Source organism: Coregonus clupeaformis, chromosome 17, assembly GCF_020615455.1.
Source record: "Coregonus clupeaformis isolate EN_2021a chromosome 17, ASM2061545v1, whole genome shotgun sequence".
Classification (NCBI taxonomy): domain Eukaryota; kingdom Metazoa; phylum Chordata; class Actinopteri; order Salmoniformes; family Salmonidae; genus Coregonus; species Coregonus clupeaformis.
Genome location: NC_059208.1, coordinates 48,838,401 through 48,855,138, shown reverse-complemented (window position 1 = coordinate 48,855,138; position 16,738 = coordinate 48,838,401). Strand labels below are relative to the sequence as shown.

Genomic DNA, 16,738 nt, shown 5'->3' with positions numbered 1-16,738 from the left:
TTCCCCTCCTCCTGACCCTGACCATGCACACGCTTACTGCTGTAGGTGGGAAACGTTAAGGACAATACACACTACACAGAAACACATACAGACAGACAGATAGACACACACGCAGTGTGTTAAGGATATTGTCCGAGCAGGGCCTGACAGAGGTCGTTGGTCGTCATGAACACCAGGTACGTCAACAGGAAGTCATCCAGCAGCAGCTCTGAAACAGGAAATGCATCACAGGTCACAAACCTTTATACCTCAGACAGTGAGAGAAAGACAGGAAAGTTGAAAGAGGGTTTGTGTCAAAATGGCGTGGGCCAGATTAGAGTCCACAGCAACACGTTATTTGAGCTCTGAAGGCGGCGGCCTAACAGCTAGACCTCCCCAGGCCCACCTACACCTCTCTGCAGTTGCGTTAATACAACTTTCTTCTAGGGTTGGGAGACATAGCCTAAAAAGTAGATGTGCTTGTTTTGAGATCAAAGCAAGAGCTGCATGCAGCCACGTGTGCACATTTTGTTCAGATCCTTTGATAGTGAGTTATTAGCCTAGTTATAGATAATTTGTAGTCAGCAAGAGCTGACTACAAGAGCACAAACGTGTACATTTCTAGACATATTTTAAAAGCAAGTCAAACAAATAGCTTTTTTTTGTCTTAAAGGGGCAGTGTTGTATTTTGAGACAGGCTTGAATAAGCTAAGTATCCAATAGGCAGATGGTAGCATAATGTCTGATTCTCTGTAATAATGGTATGGGGGATAATAATGCATTTTATTTTGTAAAGTGGTTTCTTGCAAACAAAAACATGTTCAGTCACCTCCTTGTCTGAAGGACTAGTGGATAAACAGGTTAATGTCAAGCCCTGCATGTTGTTTTCAAAAGTCTCCTGGAATGTAGGCCTACATTGAACACCACACATTGGCTGCTACTGTAGGCTGAATGATAGAACAGCTATATCCACGTTAAAATGTTACGGGATGCATGTTCTCCATTGTTTTTGATGGTAGGCCACTCTGGTAGGCCTACATTATGATCCAATAGCCACAGTGGCCTACTTGGCCACTGTTAAAACTAACTTAAAGCGGATACAGCCTCAGTGTTCACAGTAAACGCGCGCTGGAAGTTGTACAGAATTTGTACAACATTCAAGTTTGCGCTCAGCAGACCTGAAATTTGCTCAGTTGCTAAAAAATTCGAGGGAAGATTGGTCCTCAGATCCTCAAAAAGTTATACAGCTGCACCATTGAGAGCATCCTGATTGGTTGCATAACCGCCTGGTATGGCAACTGCTCGGCATCCGACCACAAGGCGCTACAGAGGGTAGTGCGTACGGCCCAGTACATCACTGGGGCCAAGCTTCCTGCCATCCAGGACCTCTATACCAGGCGGTGTCAGAGGAAAGCCCTAAAAATTGTCAAAGACTCCAGCCACCCTAGTCATAGACTGTTCTCTCTGCTACTGCATGGAAAGCGGTACCGGAGCGCCAAGTCTAGGTCCAAAAGGCTCCTTAACAGCTTATACCCACAAGCCATAAGACTGCTGAACAGTTAATCAAATGGCTACCTGGATTATTTGTATTGACCCCTTTTTTACACTGCTGCTACTCGCTGTTTATTATCTATGCATAGTCACTTTACCCCCACCTACATTTACATTTACGTCATTTAGCAGACGCTCTTATCCAGAGCGACTTACAAATTGACTACATGTACATATTACCTCGACTAACCCGTACCCCTGCACATTGACTCGGTACCGGTACCCCTTGTATATAGCCTCGTTGTTGTTACTTTTTTATTTTTTTACTTTAGTTTATTTATTGTTACTTATTTTACTTAAGTTTATTTAGCAAATATTTTCTTACTCTGTATTGTTGGTTACGGGCTTGTAAGCGTTTCACGATAAGGTCTACACCTGTTGTATTCGGCGCATGTGACAAATAAAAATTGATTTGATTTGACATGAGAACAGGCCGTGGCTCAAGTGGCTGAGGTCAATGATGATCTTCTTGACCTGGTGTTGTAGGTGTCCTTCATGATGATGGAAGTCATTCAGTTCAGTTACTTTCCCTTTTTTGGGCACAGGGATGACAGTGGACATCTTGAAGCAGGATAACGAAAACACAACAGCTAGTTAGTCTGCACATGCTCTGAGGGTGCGGCTATAAAACAGAGCTAGATGGCAATTAGAGCAGTTGAGACATAAAAAGGGTATTTTTTTTTAGAAGGGTTAACTTCTCTATTACAGTAAAATAATTTCTCAATATGTTTCTGTGTCCATATGACCGATTCTGTTGGACCAAACCTCAAATGCAAATAGCGAGTTGAAACCTCTTGTCAGAGAGGAAGAAGTGATCTCTCAGCTTTGTTGTTGTGAGTGGCGGGGGAGGGGCTTAGTGTGTGTGTGTGTGTGTGTGTGTGTGTGTGTAAACAGAGAGGAAGAGGCAAAGCGCAAGGTTTCACTCTCGCCAAAATCAGTTCAAAATAAACCCTATGCATTTCTATGGTCTTATTTTGGACCTAAGCTTGTCGCCTGCCTTCAAGCCTTTGGGACAACAACTCCCATTGTTAGGGCAGAGACATGAGCATCTCGTCCTGATATACAGATCTCTGGTGTAAAGGGGAAGGTGCACACAGCACAGAGGAGCGAAGGAGACGAGACCAAAAAGACAACATGAGAACAAGCGGACATAAAAAAGTATACATTGATTCTTGCGATACAGGCATTTGGAATATTGTGCAAAAACATACTTTCTAATTAATTTGATATATCGCCCAGCCATAGTCTCTTCCCTTCTCCCTGAAGAGTGGGGTTTCAGAAGGAATGGAATGGTTTAAGTAATGGTGGATTATACAGGTCCAGCCCTGGCAATGCAGTTTCATGAAGGGGTGAGAATGCCATCGGCCTGAGCAAGGCGCTGCGCAGAATCACTGATCTACAAATCATCTTACATCCCAAATAGCCACTCATTATGCTATCAAGATTAGTGCATCTGTGCAGGCTGAGCTTGCTGCACAACGTTAAACTCTGTCCATGGGAAACATGTGACTAAAAAATGAATGGTTCCGCAGGGCAGTGGATAGAGCAGCAGAAAGGTTCCTATAAATAATTAACCAACCAGCTATCTGACGTTTAGATAGGAAAGCAAGCTTTTTATAGAACACCACTTTAAACGACTAGCCTATTTAGCTGGCTTCTACCTCTTTCCCTCTCTCCACACCTCTCTCCCCCTCCCTCCTTCCAATTGCTTTCATTTTCTCTATGTTAACAACTCTCCTTTCATCTTCATCTACACACACACACACACACACACACACACCCGGCCCACAGAACTAATGTTAGTAATTTGGTATTGTAGTGTTGTGGATTAATCTCGCTTTAGGCTTGTTTCAGCTTGTTAAACATGTTGCTGTTTAAAACACACACACACGCATTCTCACTCACACGTCTTTCTTTTTCTCCCCACTCATTCCATCTCCTATCCTCCACCCATTCAGCTCTCTTTTTGACTGGTGACCATTAGGGCCGAAGACTCTTTTAACCAAGATGGTCTTCTGTCAGCATTTCCCATAGGTCACGCTAGTTAGACAACACTGAAATATGTACAATATATTCGAAAGAAAGAAAGAAAGAAAGAAAGAAAGAAAGAAAGAAAGAAAGAAAGAAAGAAAGAAAGAAAGAAAGAAAGAAAGAAAGAAAGAAAAAAGTAAAAGTAGTGGTTATGTTGCAACATGTTGGGAAATTCCTAAGAGCAGGGGAGGGATTGGTGCACACAAACACACATACAAACAAACACACAAGTTAAGTTATTTAGTTATTTAGTGTACATTTAAATAAGTGTAATGGACCAAGTATAGATCTTTGGGAGATCCCACAATCACCAAACTATCTGCTGTGTGTATGTGTGACCAGAAGTCCCCACAAGAATAGTAAACAAACCAAAATTTGACCAACTCGGGACATTTTGTTAGTCCCCACAAAGTAAAATGCTATTTCTTGGGGGTTTAGGGTTAAGGTATAATTAGTGTTAGAATTAGGTCTAGGAGTTATGGTTATAAGTTAGGGTTAGGTTTTGGGGTTAAGGTTAAATAGGATTTGGAATGGTTATAAATTGTGTCCCCACAAGGTTAGTTAAACAAGACTGTATGTGTGTGTGCGTGCGTTCATGTGTACTCACCAGACACTCTGCTCTCCGGTGCTCCTCTCTGCTCATCCAGTCGTAGGTCACTGAGCAGGTGTTCTAGAATCTTCAGGGGTGTTCCAGACACCACCACATACCTACAGACACACACAAAGAAGAGTTACACATACACACACAAACAAGCACACACGCACGCACACACATACCAACACACCTGTCAGAAGCACAGGAGGAAGAGCAGGAGTAGTATTCCTCAGAGCTGCTACCTCTCCTTTCTCGCTCTTCCCTCTCCTCCTCTCCCTCCTCATCCTCATCAATGTAAGGTAGACTACTCCAGTCATCCTCATCCTCATCATCAATGTAGCGCAGGTAAGGGACATTAAAGGTCGGGACAGAACTACTACAACAGTCATCTTCATCATCATCACCACCCTCTTCGTCTTCCTCTGCCTCCACTAGTGTGGCAGTTCTCAAGTCCATCTCAATTCCTCCAGAGGCTTCACTCTCCCTAGCGTAACATGCCCGGCCAGGATGCTCTGTCCTGGGCTGAAGAGCCAGCCTACTCCCCCTGCCTGCCTGGAGCTCCACAGATATAGAGGATCTATAGTAGCTCTACCCCAAAAGGGGATGTACTGAGGCCTCCCCTCTCCCTGCCTAACACCAGAGACACACACACACACACACACACACCATTTAGAAAGTGTAAACACACCCTCTAGGCAGCAAACAGTCTTGCTTTCTTTTGCTTTGTTTCTCCCTTCAAGACAAGAAAACCATTCTCTCTCTCTCTCTCTCTCCCTCTCTCTTTCTGCTTGCAGCTAGAACACACACATTCTCTGTCTTAACAGTTAGCACACACACATCCTCTAGGAAGCAAACACACACACAATCTGTCTTGTCAGGGCAGAAGCTGGTGTGCGTGCAGGCATGCAAAGGGTGTGACTTAAGACAGAGGGAAAGGGAGAATATACAATATTTTTCTTGACATGGAACAGGTCTGTCTGGGACATACACAGCATACCGTTTTAGGTCTTTATGGGACATACACAGCATACCGTTTTAGGTCTGTCTGGGACATACACAGCATACCGTTTTAGGTCTTTATGGGACATATATAACATTTACAGTGCATTCGGAAAGTATTCAGACCCCTTGACTTTTTCCTCATTTTGTTATGTTACAGCTTTATTCTAAATTGGATTAAATTGTTTTTCCCCCCTCATTAATCTACACACAATACCCCATAATGACAAAGCAAAAACAGGTTTTTAGAAATTTTAGCTAATTTATAAAAAATAAAAACTGAAATAAGACATTTCCATAAGTATTCAGACCCGTTACTCAGTACTTTGTTGAAGCACCTTTGGCAGCGATTATAGCCTTGAGTCTTCTTGGGTATGACACAACAAGCTTGGCACACCTGTATTTGGGGAGTTTCTCCCATTCTTTTTTGCAGATCCTCTCAAGCTCTGTCAGGTTGGATGGGGAGCGTCGCTGCACAGCTATTTTCAGGTATCTCCAGAGATGTTCGATCACGTTCAAGTCTGGGCTCTACCTGGACCACTCAAGGACATTCAGAGACTTGTCCCGAAACCACTCCTGCGTTGTCTTGGCTGTGTGCTTAGGGTCGTTGTCCTGTTGGAAGGTGAACCCCCAGTCTGAGGTCCTGAGTGCTTGGGAGCAGGTTTTCTCTCTGTACTTTGCTCCGTTCATCTTTCTGAATACTTATGTAAGTAAGGTATTTCTGTTTTTTTTATTTGTAATACATTTGCAAAAATGTTTTAAAACCTGTTTTCGTTTTGCCATTATGGGGTATTGTGTGTAGATTGATGAGGGGAAAAAATAATTTAATCCATTTTAGAATAAGGCTGTAACGTAACAAAATGTGGAAAAAGTCAATGTGTCTGAATACTTTCCAAATGCACTGTATATGATTACATTTACATTTAAGTCATTTAGCAGACGCTCTTATCCAGAGCGACTTACAGTTAGTGAGTGCATACATAATTTTTTTATTGTTTAATTTTTTTTCATACTAGCCCCCCATGGGAATCGAACACACAACCCTGGCGTTGCAAACGCCATGCTCTACCAACTGAGCTACATCCCTGCCAGCCATTCCCTCCCCTAACCTGGACGACGCTGGGCCAATTGTGTGCCGCCCCATGGGTCTCCCGGTCGCCTACGACAGAGCCTGGATTCGAACCAGGATCTCTAGTGGCACAGCTAGCACTACGATGCAGTGCCTTAGACCACTGCGCCACTTGGGAGATGATTCACTCGTATATTCCAGCAACGCCTACAAAGAGAGAGATTGAAAGTGAAAGAGAAGGATACTGACCTCTTCTCTCCGTCCTCCGCTCTGGCCCCTCCCCCTGATGGCGAAGAGGCGGGGTTAGGTGATGGCACTGATGATGGCACTCTCTGTAGCACAAGGACGTCCTGACCCCTTTCCTTAAGACACACCCTCCCTACTGCCTCTCCCTGAGAGCGAGAGAGAGATTGAGAGAAGAATTGTACATTGGTATTGTATGCAGAACAGTGGAGGCTCCTCAGAGGAGGAAGAAGGGAACCATCTTCCTCAGTGAAATTTCATTAAAAATAAAAATAGTGAAACATTTAAAAAGTTAAATTTTTTAGATACTATACTAAATATATTCATATGTCACCAAATAATTGATTAAAGTACACTGTTTTGCAATGAAGGTCTACAGTAACTTCAACAGAACTGTCTGGGGTAGCACCATGGTGTAGCCGGAGGACAGCTAGCTTCCGTCATCCTCTGGCTACATTGACTTCAATACAAACCTAGGAGGCTCGTAGGCCTCACCCCCTTCCATAGACATACATGGTAATTATGACCACCTCCGGGGGACGTCCTCCAACCAATCAAAGCTTTTGCAGTATGAACTCACGTTGTCCATCCAATCATAGAATTCGGATCAGAGAATGAACCTAGGGTGTTGTATTGGGATTGTGCCACAGAGCATTATGGGGGTTCTATGTGTTGAGAAGCTTGGTGACATTGTTGGATAGAGATTAAGAGTGAAGAGTGATAGTTGAGCATTTTTGGGATTTATTCCATTCAAATTAGTTTTTTTCAAATTACAGGACACAGAGGAGGTATATTATAAATTGTTTTCTTGGTTTTATAACTTTATTTTTGTGTCCAGTTAGCAAGGCAAATGTAAATAAATTGCACTAACTTCAGTAGCTAGCTAGCTAACGTTACCAGCTCGAGTGTGCAGTTTTCTCCCCAAGAATGGTAGAATGGCCAACGCTGCCGAAAATGTTGTGGACTTTTTGTTGAAGAACCCCTTTCATTCTCTGGGGTACACGGAATAGGTGCGAATTAAAAGTGAGGGTCGACCTCTGCCTGAGATCAGTTTCATGAAGAAGGATGAAAAAGTGAGGGCGTTCAATACCAACTGGTATCAACAGTATAGCTGGTTAACAGGGAGCCTTTCATCAAGCCGCCTGTATTGTTGCCCTTGCCAAAAGCAGGGAGCATATAAATGCCCACATCAGATCAAGCTTCTGTGAAAAAGCTGCATTGATTATGATGAAGGTCTGCGTATTCAAACTGCGCAACACAACGAGAAAGTAAGAAGAAACAGGGATGTTCTCAAGCTGCTTATCAACACCACTGCGTTTTGGGGTATGCAAGCACTTGCTTTTAGAGGACACGAAGAGAGGGAAATTTCCGCCAACAAGGGCAACTGCAAGGAGCTTTCAGAGGTAATTGCAGGTTACGATGCTTTACTTGCTGAACATATCGAACTTTTGACTGTCTTTTCTGGGATGTCGAAAACAATTCCAAATGATTTGATAGCTTCCATCACGTCATCCATTAAAAGCGTGCGCTCAAGTAGGCTTTCCACTTTCCTCCAGTATTTATTTAGCAAAGATAATAACACATAATCACTCTGGACAGACACAAGCAAAAACTCATGACATAAATGTTGCAGCAACCTAGGCTACACCTAAACATTAGAAATCTGACATGCTGTATCAAAAACGCATCTTTTGACCTCTCTCCTCCCCCCCTGACCTCTCTCCCCCACCCCACCCCTGTCCTCTCTCTCCCCCCCACCCCTCCCCTGTCCTCTCTCTCCCCCACCCCACCCCCACCCCTGTCCTCTCTCTCCCCCCACCCCTCCCCTTCCTCTCTCTCCCCCCACCCCTCCCCTGTCCTCTCTCCCCCACCCCCCCCCCCTGTCCTCTCTCTCCCCCACCCCTCCCCTGTCCTCTCTCTCCCCCCACCCCTCCCCTGTCCTCTCTCTCCCCCCACCCCTCCCTCCCTGTCCTCTCTCCCCCCACCCCCTCCCCTGTCCTCTCTCTCTCCCCCACCCCTCCCCTGTCCTCTCTCTCCCCCACCCCTCCCCTGTTCCCTCTCTCTCCCCCCACACCTCCCCTCTCTCTCCCCCACCCCCTCCCCTGTCCTGTCCTCTCTCCCCCCACCCCTCCCCAGTCCTCTCTCCCCCCACCCCTCTCCAGGCCTCTCTCCCCACCCCCACCCCCTGTCCTCTCTCTCCCCCACCCCCTCCCCTGTCCTCTCTCTCCCCCACCCCACCCCACCCCTGTCCTCTCTCTCCCCCCACCCCTCCCCTGTCCTCTCTCTCCCCCCACCCCCTCCCTGTCCCTCTCTCCCCCCCACCCTCCCCTGTCCTCTCTCTCCCCCACCCCTCCCCTGTCCTCTCTCTCCCCCCCACCCCTCCCCTGTCCCTCTCTCTCCCCCCACACCTCCCCTCTCTCTCCCCCACCCCTCCCCCTGTCCTGTCCTCTCTCCCCCCACCCCTCCCCAGTCCTCTCTCCCCCCACCCCTCTCCAGGCCTCTCTCCCCACCCCTCCCCTGTCCTCTCTCTCTCCCCCACCCCTCGCCTGTCCCCTCTCTCTCCCCCCACCCCCGCCTGTCCCTTCTCTCCCCCCTCCCCTTCCCTGTCCCCTCTCTCTCTCCCCCACCCCCTCCCCTGTTCCCTCTCTCTCCCCCCACACCTCCCCTCTCTCTCCCCCCACACCTCCCCTCTCTCTCCCCCCACCCCTCCCCAGTCCTCTCTCTCCCTCCCATTCCTCTCTCTCCCCCTGTCCTCTCTCCCCACCCCCTCCCCCTCCCCTCCCCTCCCTGTCCTCTCTCCCCCACCCCGCCCTGTCCTCTCTCCCCCCACCCCCTCCCCTGTCCTCTCTCCCCCCACACCCCTCCCCTCCCCAGTCCTCTCCCCCCCCACCCCTCCCCTGTCCTCTCTCCCCCCCACCCCTCCCCTGTCCTCTCTCTCTCCCCCACCCCTCCCCTGTCCTCTCTCTCTCTCCCCCCACCCCTCCCCTGTCCTCTCTCTCTCCCCCCACCCCTCCCCTTTCCTCTCTCTCTTCCCCCACCCCTCCCCTTTCCTCTCTCTCCCCCCACCCATCCCATTTCCTCTCTCCCCCCACCCCTCCCTTTTCCTCTCTCCCCTCCCCTCCCCTGTCCTCTCTCTCCCCTCCCACCCCTCCCCTGTCCTCTCTCCCCCACCCCCTCCCCCTCGTTTAACCAACAGTGCCCTAGAGGACATGGGGAAAAATGTCTACGATGTTCCTGATAACAAACAGTTTATCTAACGTTAACACATACACACGTACACAGGCAAAACAATATCCATTTAGTTTGAGGAAGTATGCTAGCGATGTAAGAGAAAACAGAGTTTGGACATTTGATGGCCTGAAAGTAAAGGAATGGTCTGAATGTTATATACTAGAGAGACAGAATGTGATATACTAGAGGCATAAGTTTGTATACAAGAGACCGAATGTTACAGTGCATTTGGAAAGTATTTAGACCCCTTGACTTTTTCCACATTTTGTTACGTTAAAGCCTTATTATAAAATTGATTAAATTATGTTCCTCATCAACCTACACACACACACACACACACACACACACACAATACCCCATAATGACAAAGCAAAAACAGGTTTTTAGAAATGTTTGCAAATGTATTAAAAAAAATACAAATAACATAAGTATTCAGACGCTTTGCTATGAGACTCGACATTGAGCTCAGGTGCATCCTGTTTCCATTGATCATCCTTGATGTTTCTACAACTTGATTGGAATCCACCTGTGGTAAATTCAATTGATTGGACATGATTTGGAAAGGCACACACCTGTCTATATAAGGTCCTACAGTTGACAGTGCATGTCAGAGCAAAAACCAAGTCATGAGGTCGAAGGAATTGTCCGTAGAGCTCCGAAACAAGATTGTGCCGAGGCACAGATCTGGGGAAAGGTACCAAAAAATGTCTGCAGCATTGAAGGTCCCCAAGAACACAGTGGCCTCCATCAATCTTAAATGGAATAAGTTTGGAACCACCTAGACTCTTCCTAGAGCTGGCCGCCTGGCCAAACTGAGCAATCGGGGGAGAAAGGCCTTGGTCAGGGAGGTGACCAAGAACCCGATGGTCACTCAGACAGAGCTCCAGAGTTCCTCTGTGGAGATGGGAGAACCTTCCAGAAGGACAACCATCTCTGCAGCACTCCACCAATCAGGCCTTTATGGTAGTGGCCAGACGGAAGCCACTCCTCAGTAAAAGGCACAGGACAGCCCGCTTGGAGTTTGCCAAAAGGCACCTAAAGTACTCTCAGACCACGAGAAACAAGATTCTCTGGTCTGATGAAACCAAGATTGAACTCTTTGGCCTGAATGCCAAGCAGAACGTCTGAAAGCATGGTGGTGGTGGCATCATTCTGTGGGGATGTATTTCAGCAGCAGGGACTGGGAGACTAGTCACGATCGAGGGAAAGATGAACGGAGCAAAGTACAGAGAGATCCTTGATGAAAACCTGCTCCAGAGCGCTCAGGACCTCAGACTGGGGCGAAGGTTCACCTTCCAACAGGACAACGACCCTAAGCACACAGCCAAGACAACGCAGGAGTGGCTTTGAGACAAGTCTCTGAATGTCGTTGAGTGGGCCATCCAGAGCCCGGACTTGAACCCGATCGAACATTTCTGGAGAGACCTGAAAATAGCTGTGCAGCGACGCTCCCCATCCAACCTGACAGAGCTTGAGAGGATCTGCAGAGAAGAATGGGAGAAACTCCCAAATACAGGTGTGCCAAGAAGACTTAAGGCTCTAATCGCTGCTAAAGGTGCTTCAACAAAGTACTGAGTAAAGGGTCTGAATTCTTCTATTGTAAGTCGCTCTGGATAAGAGCGTCTGCTAAATGACGTAAACGTAAATGTAAATGTATAATGTGTAGATTGATGAGGACATTTAAAAAAACATTTTAGAATAAGGCTGTAACGTAACAAAATGTGGGAAAAGTCAAGGGGTCTGAATACTTTCCGAATGCACTGTCCTAGAGACAGAATGTTATACTAGAGAGACAGAATGTTCCAGCTTCTCACAGATAACTGGCTGACGTAAGCAGAGGGGAGGAAAGGAAATGAAGGGACCAACACATCCGTCAAATACACATTTTGAAACATTGACGAAGTTAGAGCATACTATCACAAAATATAGTATTCAAAAGTATATTTGTCAGAGGGTGTGTGTGCGTGTGTACTCACAGTGGGGTTGCGGTGGTCTGGTACTCTGTAGTTCTGGTTCTGTAGCAGTCTGCAGCCGTCCTTAGCCAGTCTCTGGACCAGCTCTAGTCTGGTCAGCTCCTCGCGGCCACACACACTGTCCGGCCGCACACACACACTCCCCACGTTGCCACGGAGCGAACCCCCCCCCCCCAGCTGTAAGGACGGGGGCAGAGAGAACAGGTAGCTTAGTCCACAGCCCAACAACATCATCAGGTCACAGGGTTAGAGGTTAAATATAAGGGTAGGTAACACCCCAAAATAACTATTGGATCAAATCTACCCCACTCTCACGGTCTATCAGCTAGTCTTTCTGTCTGTCTCAGGGTCTCTGTCTGTAAATCACAGAGAAAGATAAATAAATAACTCGAAATAATCCCAGTCCCTCTCTCTGTCTGTCTGTTCTTCAGAAACGTAGTGCCATCTCCTCCTGGCTTTAGAAACACTGCGTCTGGCGGGGTGGACTTCGATGGGCCAGTGTGGGTGTGTGGAGGAGAAAGGGGGGGGGGACAAGGAAAATGAGAGGATAGGGTAGGAGTAGAGTTGATTGGAGAGTGTGAAGAGAAAGACAGAATAGAATAAACGTTCTTCTCCTCCCCCCATTATTCTCCTCCTCTCCTCCCGGTGTTCTTAGCGATACTCTGTTGTTGTAGGGGCAGGTTATATTTGGGATGGAGGAGGTCCCTTGGGTACTGGCGGTAATATGATGGTATCATCAGTAGGGCAAAGTGGACTGTTTATTTACATTTGTGTGTGTGTGTGTGTGTGTGTATTGGCTGTGAGCAGGGTACTTCCCGCGAGTGAAACTATCCCACGGTGCCGCCACCACACACACACACACACACACACACACACACACACACACACACACACCTTCCCGCAAACCATTGTTTACAAAGAAAACACCACTGATAACACTCTATCCGAGCCACAACCCAAAGTCCCGTCTCCCCTCTTCTACTTCCTCACTCAAACAGAGAACAGCCAAGTAAACACGCACGCACACACATGATGGAGGTTTATTTTGTATATATGCTTTTCTACTTTCCTGTCCGCTCCTCCCCTCTCTCCCCTCTCTCCCCTCTCGCCCCTCTCGCCCCTCTCGCCCCTCTCGCCCCTCTCCTCTACTGTGTGTGAGTGTGTGCGCACACTGGCATAACCCAGTTTCTCTGGACCCCCGCAATGTCAGAGTTTGTCCACTCCCCCCACAAAACAAATATAATGTGGTGCCAGGGCATGTATAGCTTTGCTTTAGCTAATGGATAAATGTTTATTGGTAGGCCTATTTGTGTGTCATTTTCTCATGTTAAGCCTAACATTTCACTAAGTTATACATGGTGTAACAATGCCCGACTGTTTCTATACCGAGTATTGCCAAACCAGACAAGCCCTCAAGAACTAAATATGATCATCTGTTTGCATCTGCCAATTTATTGGCTGTCCAGTATCCATACGACCTGTCCCGAGAGCTCTCTATACAGTTAAATCTCTGCAATTAAAGGAGAATGAGAGGCTCAATTAAAAAGATGTTGCAGAACTGATGTATTTGAAGCACAACTCCCTTCTGCCTAGTTTCCCTGATGTTGCTACGGCAATCAAGCTGCTTTTACATTCCTGTAACTGTCGCTTCTGTGGAGAGATCGTTTTCTAAACTAAAACTGCGGGGGTGTCCGGTATGCCAGTGTGTGTATCCTACCATGGTGTTCTCCTCATTGGGTGTGGGTGTCTCTCGGGGGGTGGAGTCTGGTGACTCTGGGCCACCCTGCTCTGCCACTGCAACCAATCACAACACAGTATGTTAGATTGACAGCTGTCAGGACTAATCGCCTATAACAAATATTTTATTTCCTGAAACTAAAGGAAACCTTACAGAGGCACAAACATACTGTAGTAACACACAATAGTGATGCGCAGGTTGACTCATAACCCGCAGTCCTCGCGGATATATCCATAGGGCGAGCGGGTTTTTGGGTCATGAAATATTGTGTGGATGAAGGGCGGGTGGGTGGCGGTGGGTTGAATAAAGAGAAAACAATGCATAAAAAATCCATAAATGTATCATTCTTGTGCAATTCATATCTATAGGCTACATTGAGGTTTTTCTTACATTCTTTTTATCTGTCATTAGTGCGTAAGCCTAAGCTTTAGGGGCTAACTGTACACGTGCCAAATACACGCCAATCGCTAAATGCTTTTGGGAACTTAAGCAGAAAAAGTTAACGTCGATCCACTGAGGCAAAAAGGACAATGTCGGCGTTGAATTCAATAAGAGAAAAGCTGCAAAATGGAGAGTTGAAAATAAAGAGAAGGGAGGGACAGAAAAGTCATGTTTGGGAAAGATTTGGTGAAGTTGTAAAAGAGGATGATAGCAGTGCCGGCTATGTTATGTGTGATGATTGTGAGGCGCTATACAAATTCGACAGTCACAAGACGGGGACTTCAAATATGCACATCTAAGGGAACTGTACTGTTTAGATGGGTTAAATGGAATAGCAACTGAAATCTGGACACTGATTGTAGGTATATAACCTCCCACATAGCCTATTATAATATGAACTCCTGCAGATTCAAGCATTTCTTACAGTAAAATTATACACAATGTACATTTTGACTAGGGAACAGGAGTGGAGAAATATGATGTATTTATTTCAGCATCTTGAGAGAATAAATGCGAGGTAAGGGACCGTCTGTAAATGTGCATCATAAAAGCTGATAGCATTTCAACCACATAAAATATGCCTCCACGTCAAACTGAAACCTTAGTCTCGAGGTTTTGCTGAAGTCTCGAGGTTTTGCTCGCCTGAGGTAGAGTATCTTATGATAAGCTGTAGACCACACTATTTACCAAGAGAGTTTTCATCTATATTTTTCATAGCTGTCTATTTACCACCACAAACCAATGCTGGCATTAAGATTGCACTGAATGAGTTGTACAAGGCCATTAATCAACAGGAAAACGCTCATCCAGATGCAGCGCTCCTAGTGGCCGGGGACTTTAATGCAGGGAAACTTAAATCCGTTCTACCTAATTTCTACCAGCATGTTAAATGTGCAACCAGAGGGAAAAAACTCTAGACCACCTTTACTCCACACACAGAGACGCATACAAAGCTCTCCCTCGCCCTCCATTTGGCAAATCTGACCATAACTCTATCCTCCTGATTCCTGCTTATAAGCAAAAACTAAAGCAGGAAGCACCAGTGACTCGGTTAATAAAAAAGTGGTCAGATGACGCAGATGCTAAGCTACAGGACTGTTTTGCTAGCACAGACTGGAACATGTTCCGGGATTCTTCAGACAGCATTGAGGAGTACACCACATCAGTCACTGGCTTCATCAATAAGTGCATCGATGATGTCGTCCCCACAGTGACCGTACGTACATACATTACATTTACATTTACATTTTAGTCATTTAGCAGACGCTCTTATCCAGAGCGACTTACAGGAGCAATTAGGGTTAAGTGCCTTGCTCAAGGGCACATTTACGTCATTTAGCAGACGCTCTTATCCAGAGCGACTTACAAATTGGTGCATTCACCCTATAGCCAGTGGGAAAACCACTTTACACTTTTTTTTTTCTTTCTTTTTTGGGGGTAGAAGGATTACTTTATCCTATCCCAGGTATTCCTTAAAGAGGTGGGGTTTCAATTGTCTCCGGAAGGTGGTGAGTGACTCCGCTGTCCTGGCGTCGTGAGGGAGCTTGTTCCACCATTGGGGTGCCAGAGCAGCGAACAGTTTTGACTGGGCTGAGCGGGAACTATGCTTCCGCAGAGGAAGGGAGCCAGCAGGCCAGAGGTGGATGAACGCAATGCCCTCGTTTGGGTGTAGGGACTGATCAGAGCCCGAAGGTACGGAGGTGCCGTTCCCCTCACTGCTCCATAGGCAAGCACCATGGTCTTGTAACGGATGCGAGCTTCAACTGGAAGCCAGTGGAGTGTGCGGAGGAGGGGGGTGACGTGAGAGAACTTGGGAAGGTTGAACACCAGACGGGCTGCGGCATTCTGGATGAGTTGTAGGGGTTTAATGGCACAGGCAGGGAGGCCAGCCAACAGCGAGTTGCAGTAATCCAGACGGGAGATGACAAGTGCCTGGATTAGGACCTGTGCCGCTTCCTGTGTAAGGCAGGGTCGTACTCTCCGAATGTTGTAGAGCATGAACCTGCAGGATCGGGTCACCGCCTTGATGTTAGCGGAGAACGACAGGGTGTTGTCCAGGGTCACGCCAAGGCTCTTCGCACTCTGGGAGGAGGACACACCCCAACCAGAAGCCATGGATTACAGGAAACATCCGCACTGAGCTAAAGGGTAGAGCTGCCGCTTTCAAGGAACGGGACTCTAACCCGGACGCTTATAAGAAATCCCGCTATGACCTCAGACGAACCATCAAACAGGCAAAGAGTCAATACAGGACTAAGATTGAATCGTACTACACTGGCTCTGAAGCTCGTCGGATGTGGCAGGGCTTGAAAACTATTACAGACTACAAAGGGAAGCACAGCCGCGAGCTGCCCAGTGACACAAGCCTACCAGACGAGCTAAACCACTTCTATGCTCACTTCGAGGCAAGCAACACTGAAGCATGCATGAGAGCACCAGCTGTTCCGGATGACTATGTGATCACGCTCTCCGTAGCCGATGTGAGTAAGACTTTTAAGCAGGTCAACATTCACAAGGCCGCAGGGCCAGACGGATTACCAGGACGTGTAATCCGAGCATGTGCTGACCAACTGGCAAGTGTCTTCACTGACATTTTCAACATGTCCCTGACTGAGTCTGTAATACCAACATGTTTCAAGCAGACCACCATAGTCCCCGTGCCCAATTACTCTAAGATAACCTGCCTAAATGACTACCGACCCGTAGCACTGACGTCTGTAGCCATGAAGTGCTTTGAAAGGCTGGTCATGGCTCACATCAACAGCATTATCCCAGAAACCCTAGACCCACTCCAATTTGCATACCGCCCCAACAGATCCACAGATGATGCAATCTCTATTGCACTCCACACTGCCCTTTCCCCACCTGGACAAGAGGAACACCTACGT

General features: G+C 47.0%; 1 protein-coding gene across 1 annotated transcript in view; it reads right to left on the bottom strand.

Annotated features, from left to right (window-relative positions):
• Window positions 1-16,738, bottom strand: part of LOC121586643 (rap guanine nucleotide exchange factor 5-like) — a 58,709-nt gene that overhangs the window by 15,606 nt on the left and 26,365 nt on the right. Inside the window, exons 8-13 of the mRNA XM_041903529.2 lie at window positions 13,389-13,465; window positions 11,675-11,848; window positions 6,474-6,616; window positions 4,169-4,269; window positions 130-208; window positions 1-45 (exon numbers count right to left, since the gene is read on the bottom strand). The exon at window positions 1-45 is cut by the window's left edge and continues 106 nt beyond it. Coding sequence (XP_041759463.1) covers window positions 1-45; window positions 130-208; window positions 4,169-4,269; window positions 6,474-6,616; window positions 11,675-11,848; window positions 13,389-13,465 — 619 coding nt within the window. The remainder of the gene's footprint in view (window positions 46-129; window positions 209-4,168; window positions 4,270-6,473; window positions 6,617-11,674; window positions 11,849-13,388; window positions 13,466-16,738) is intronic.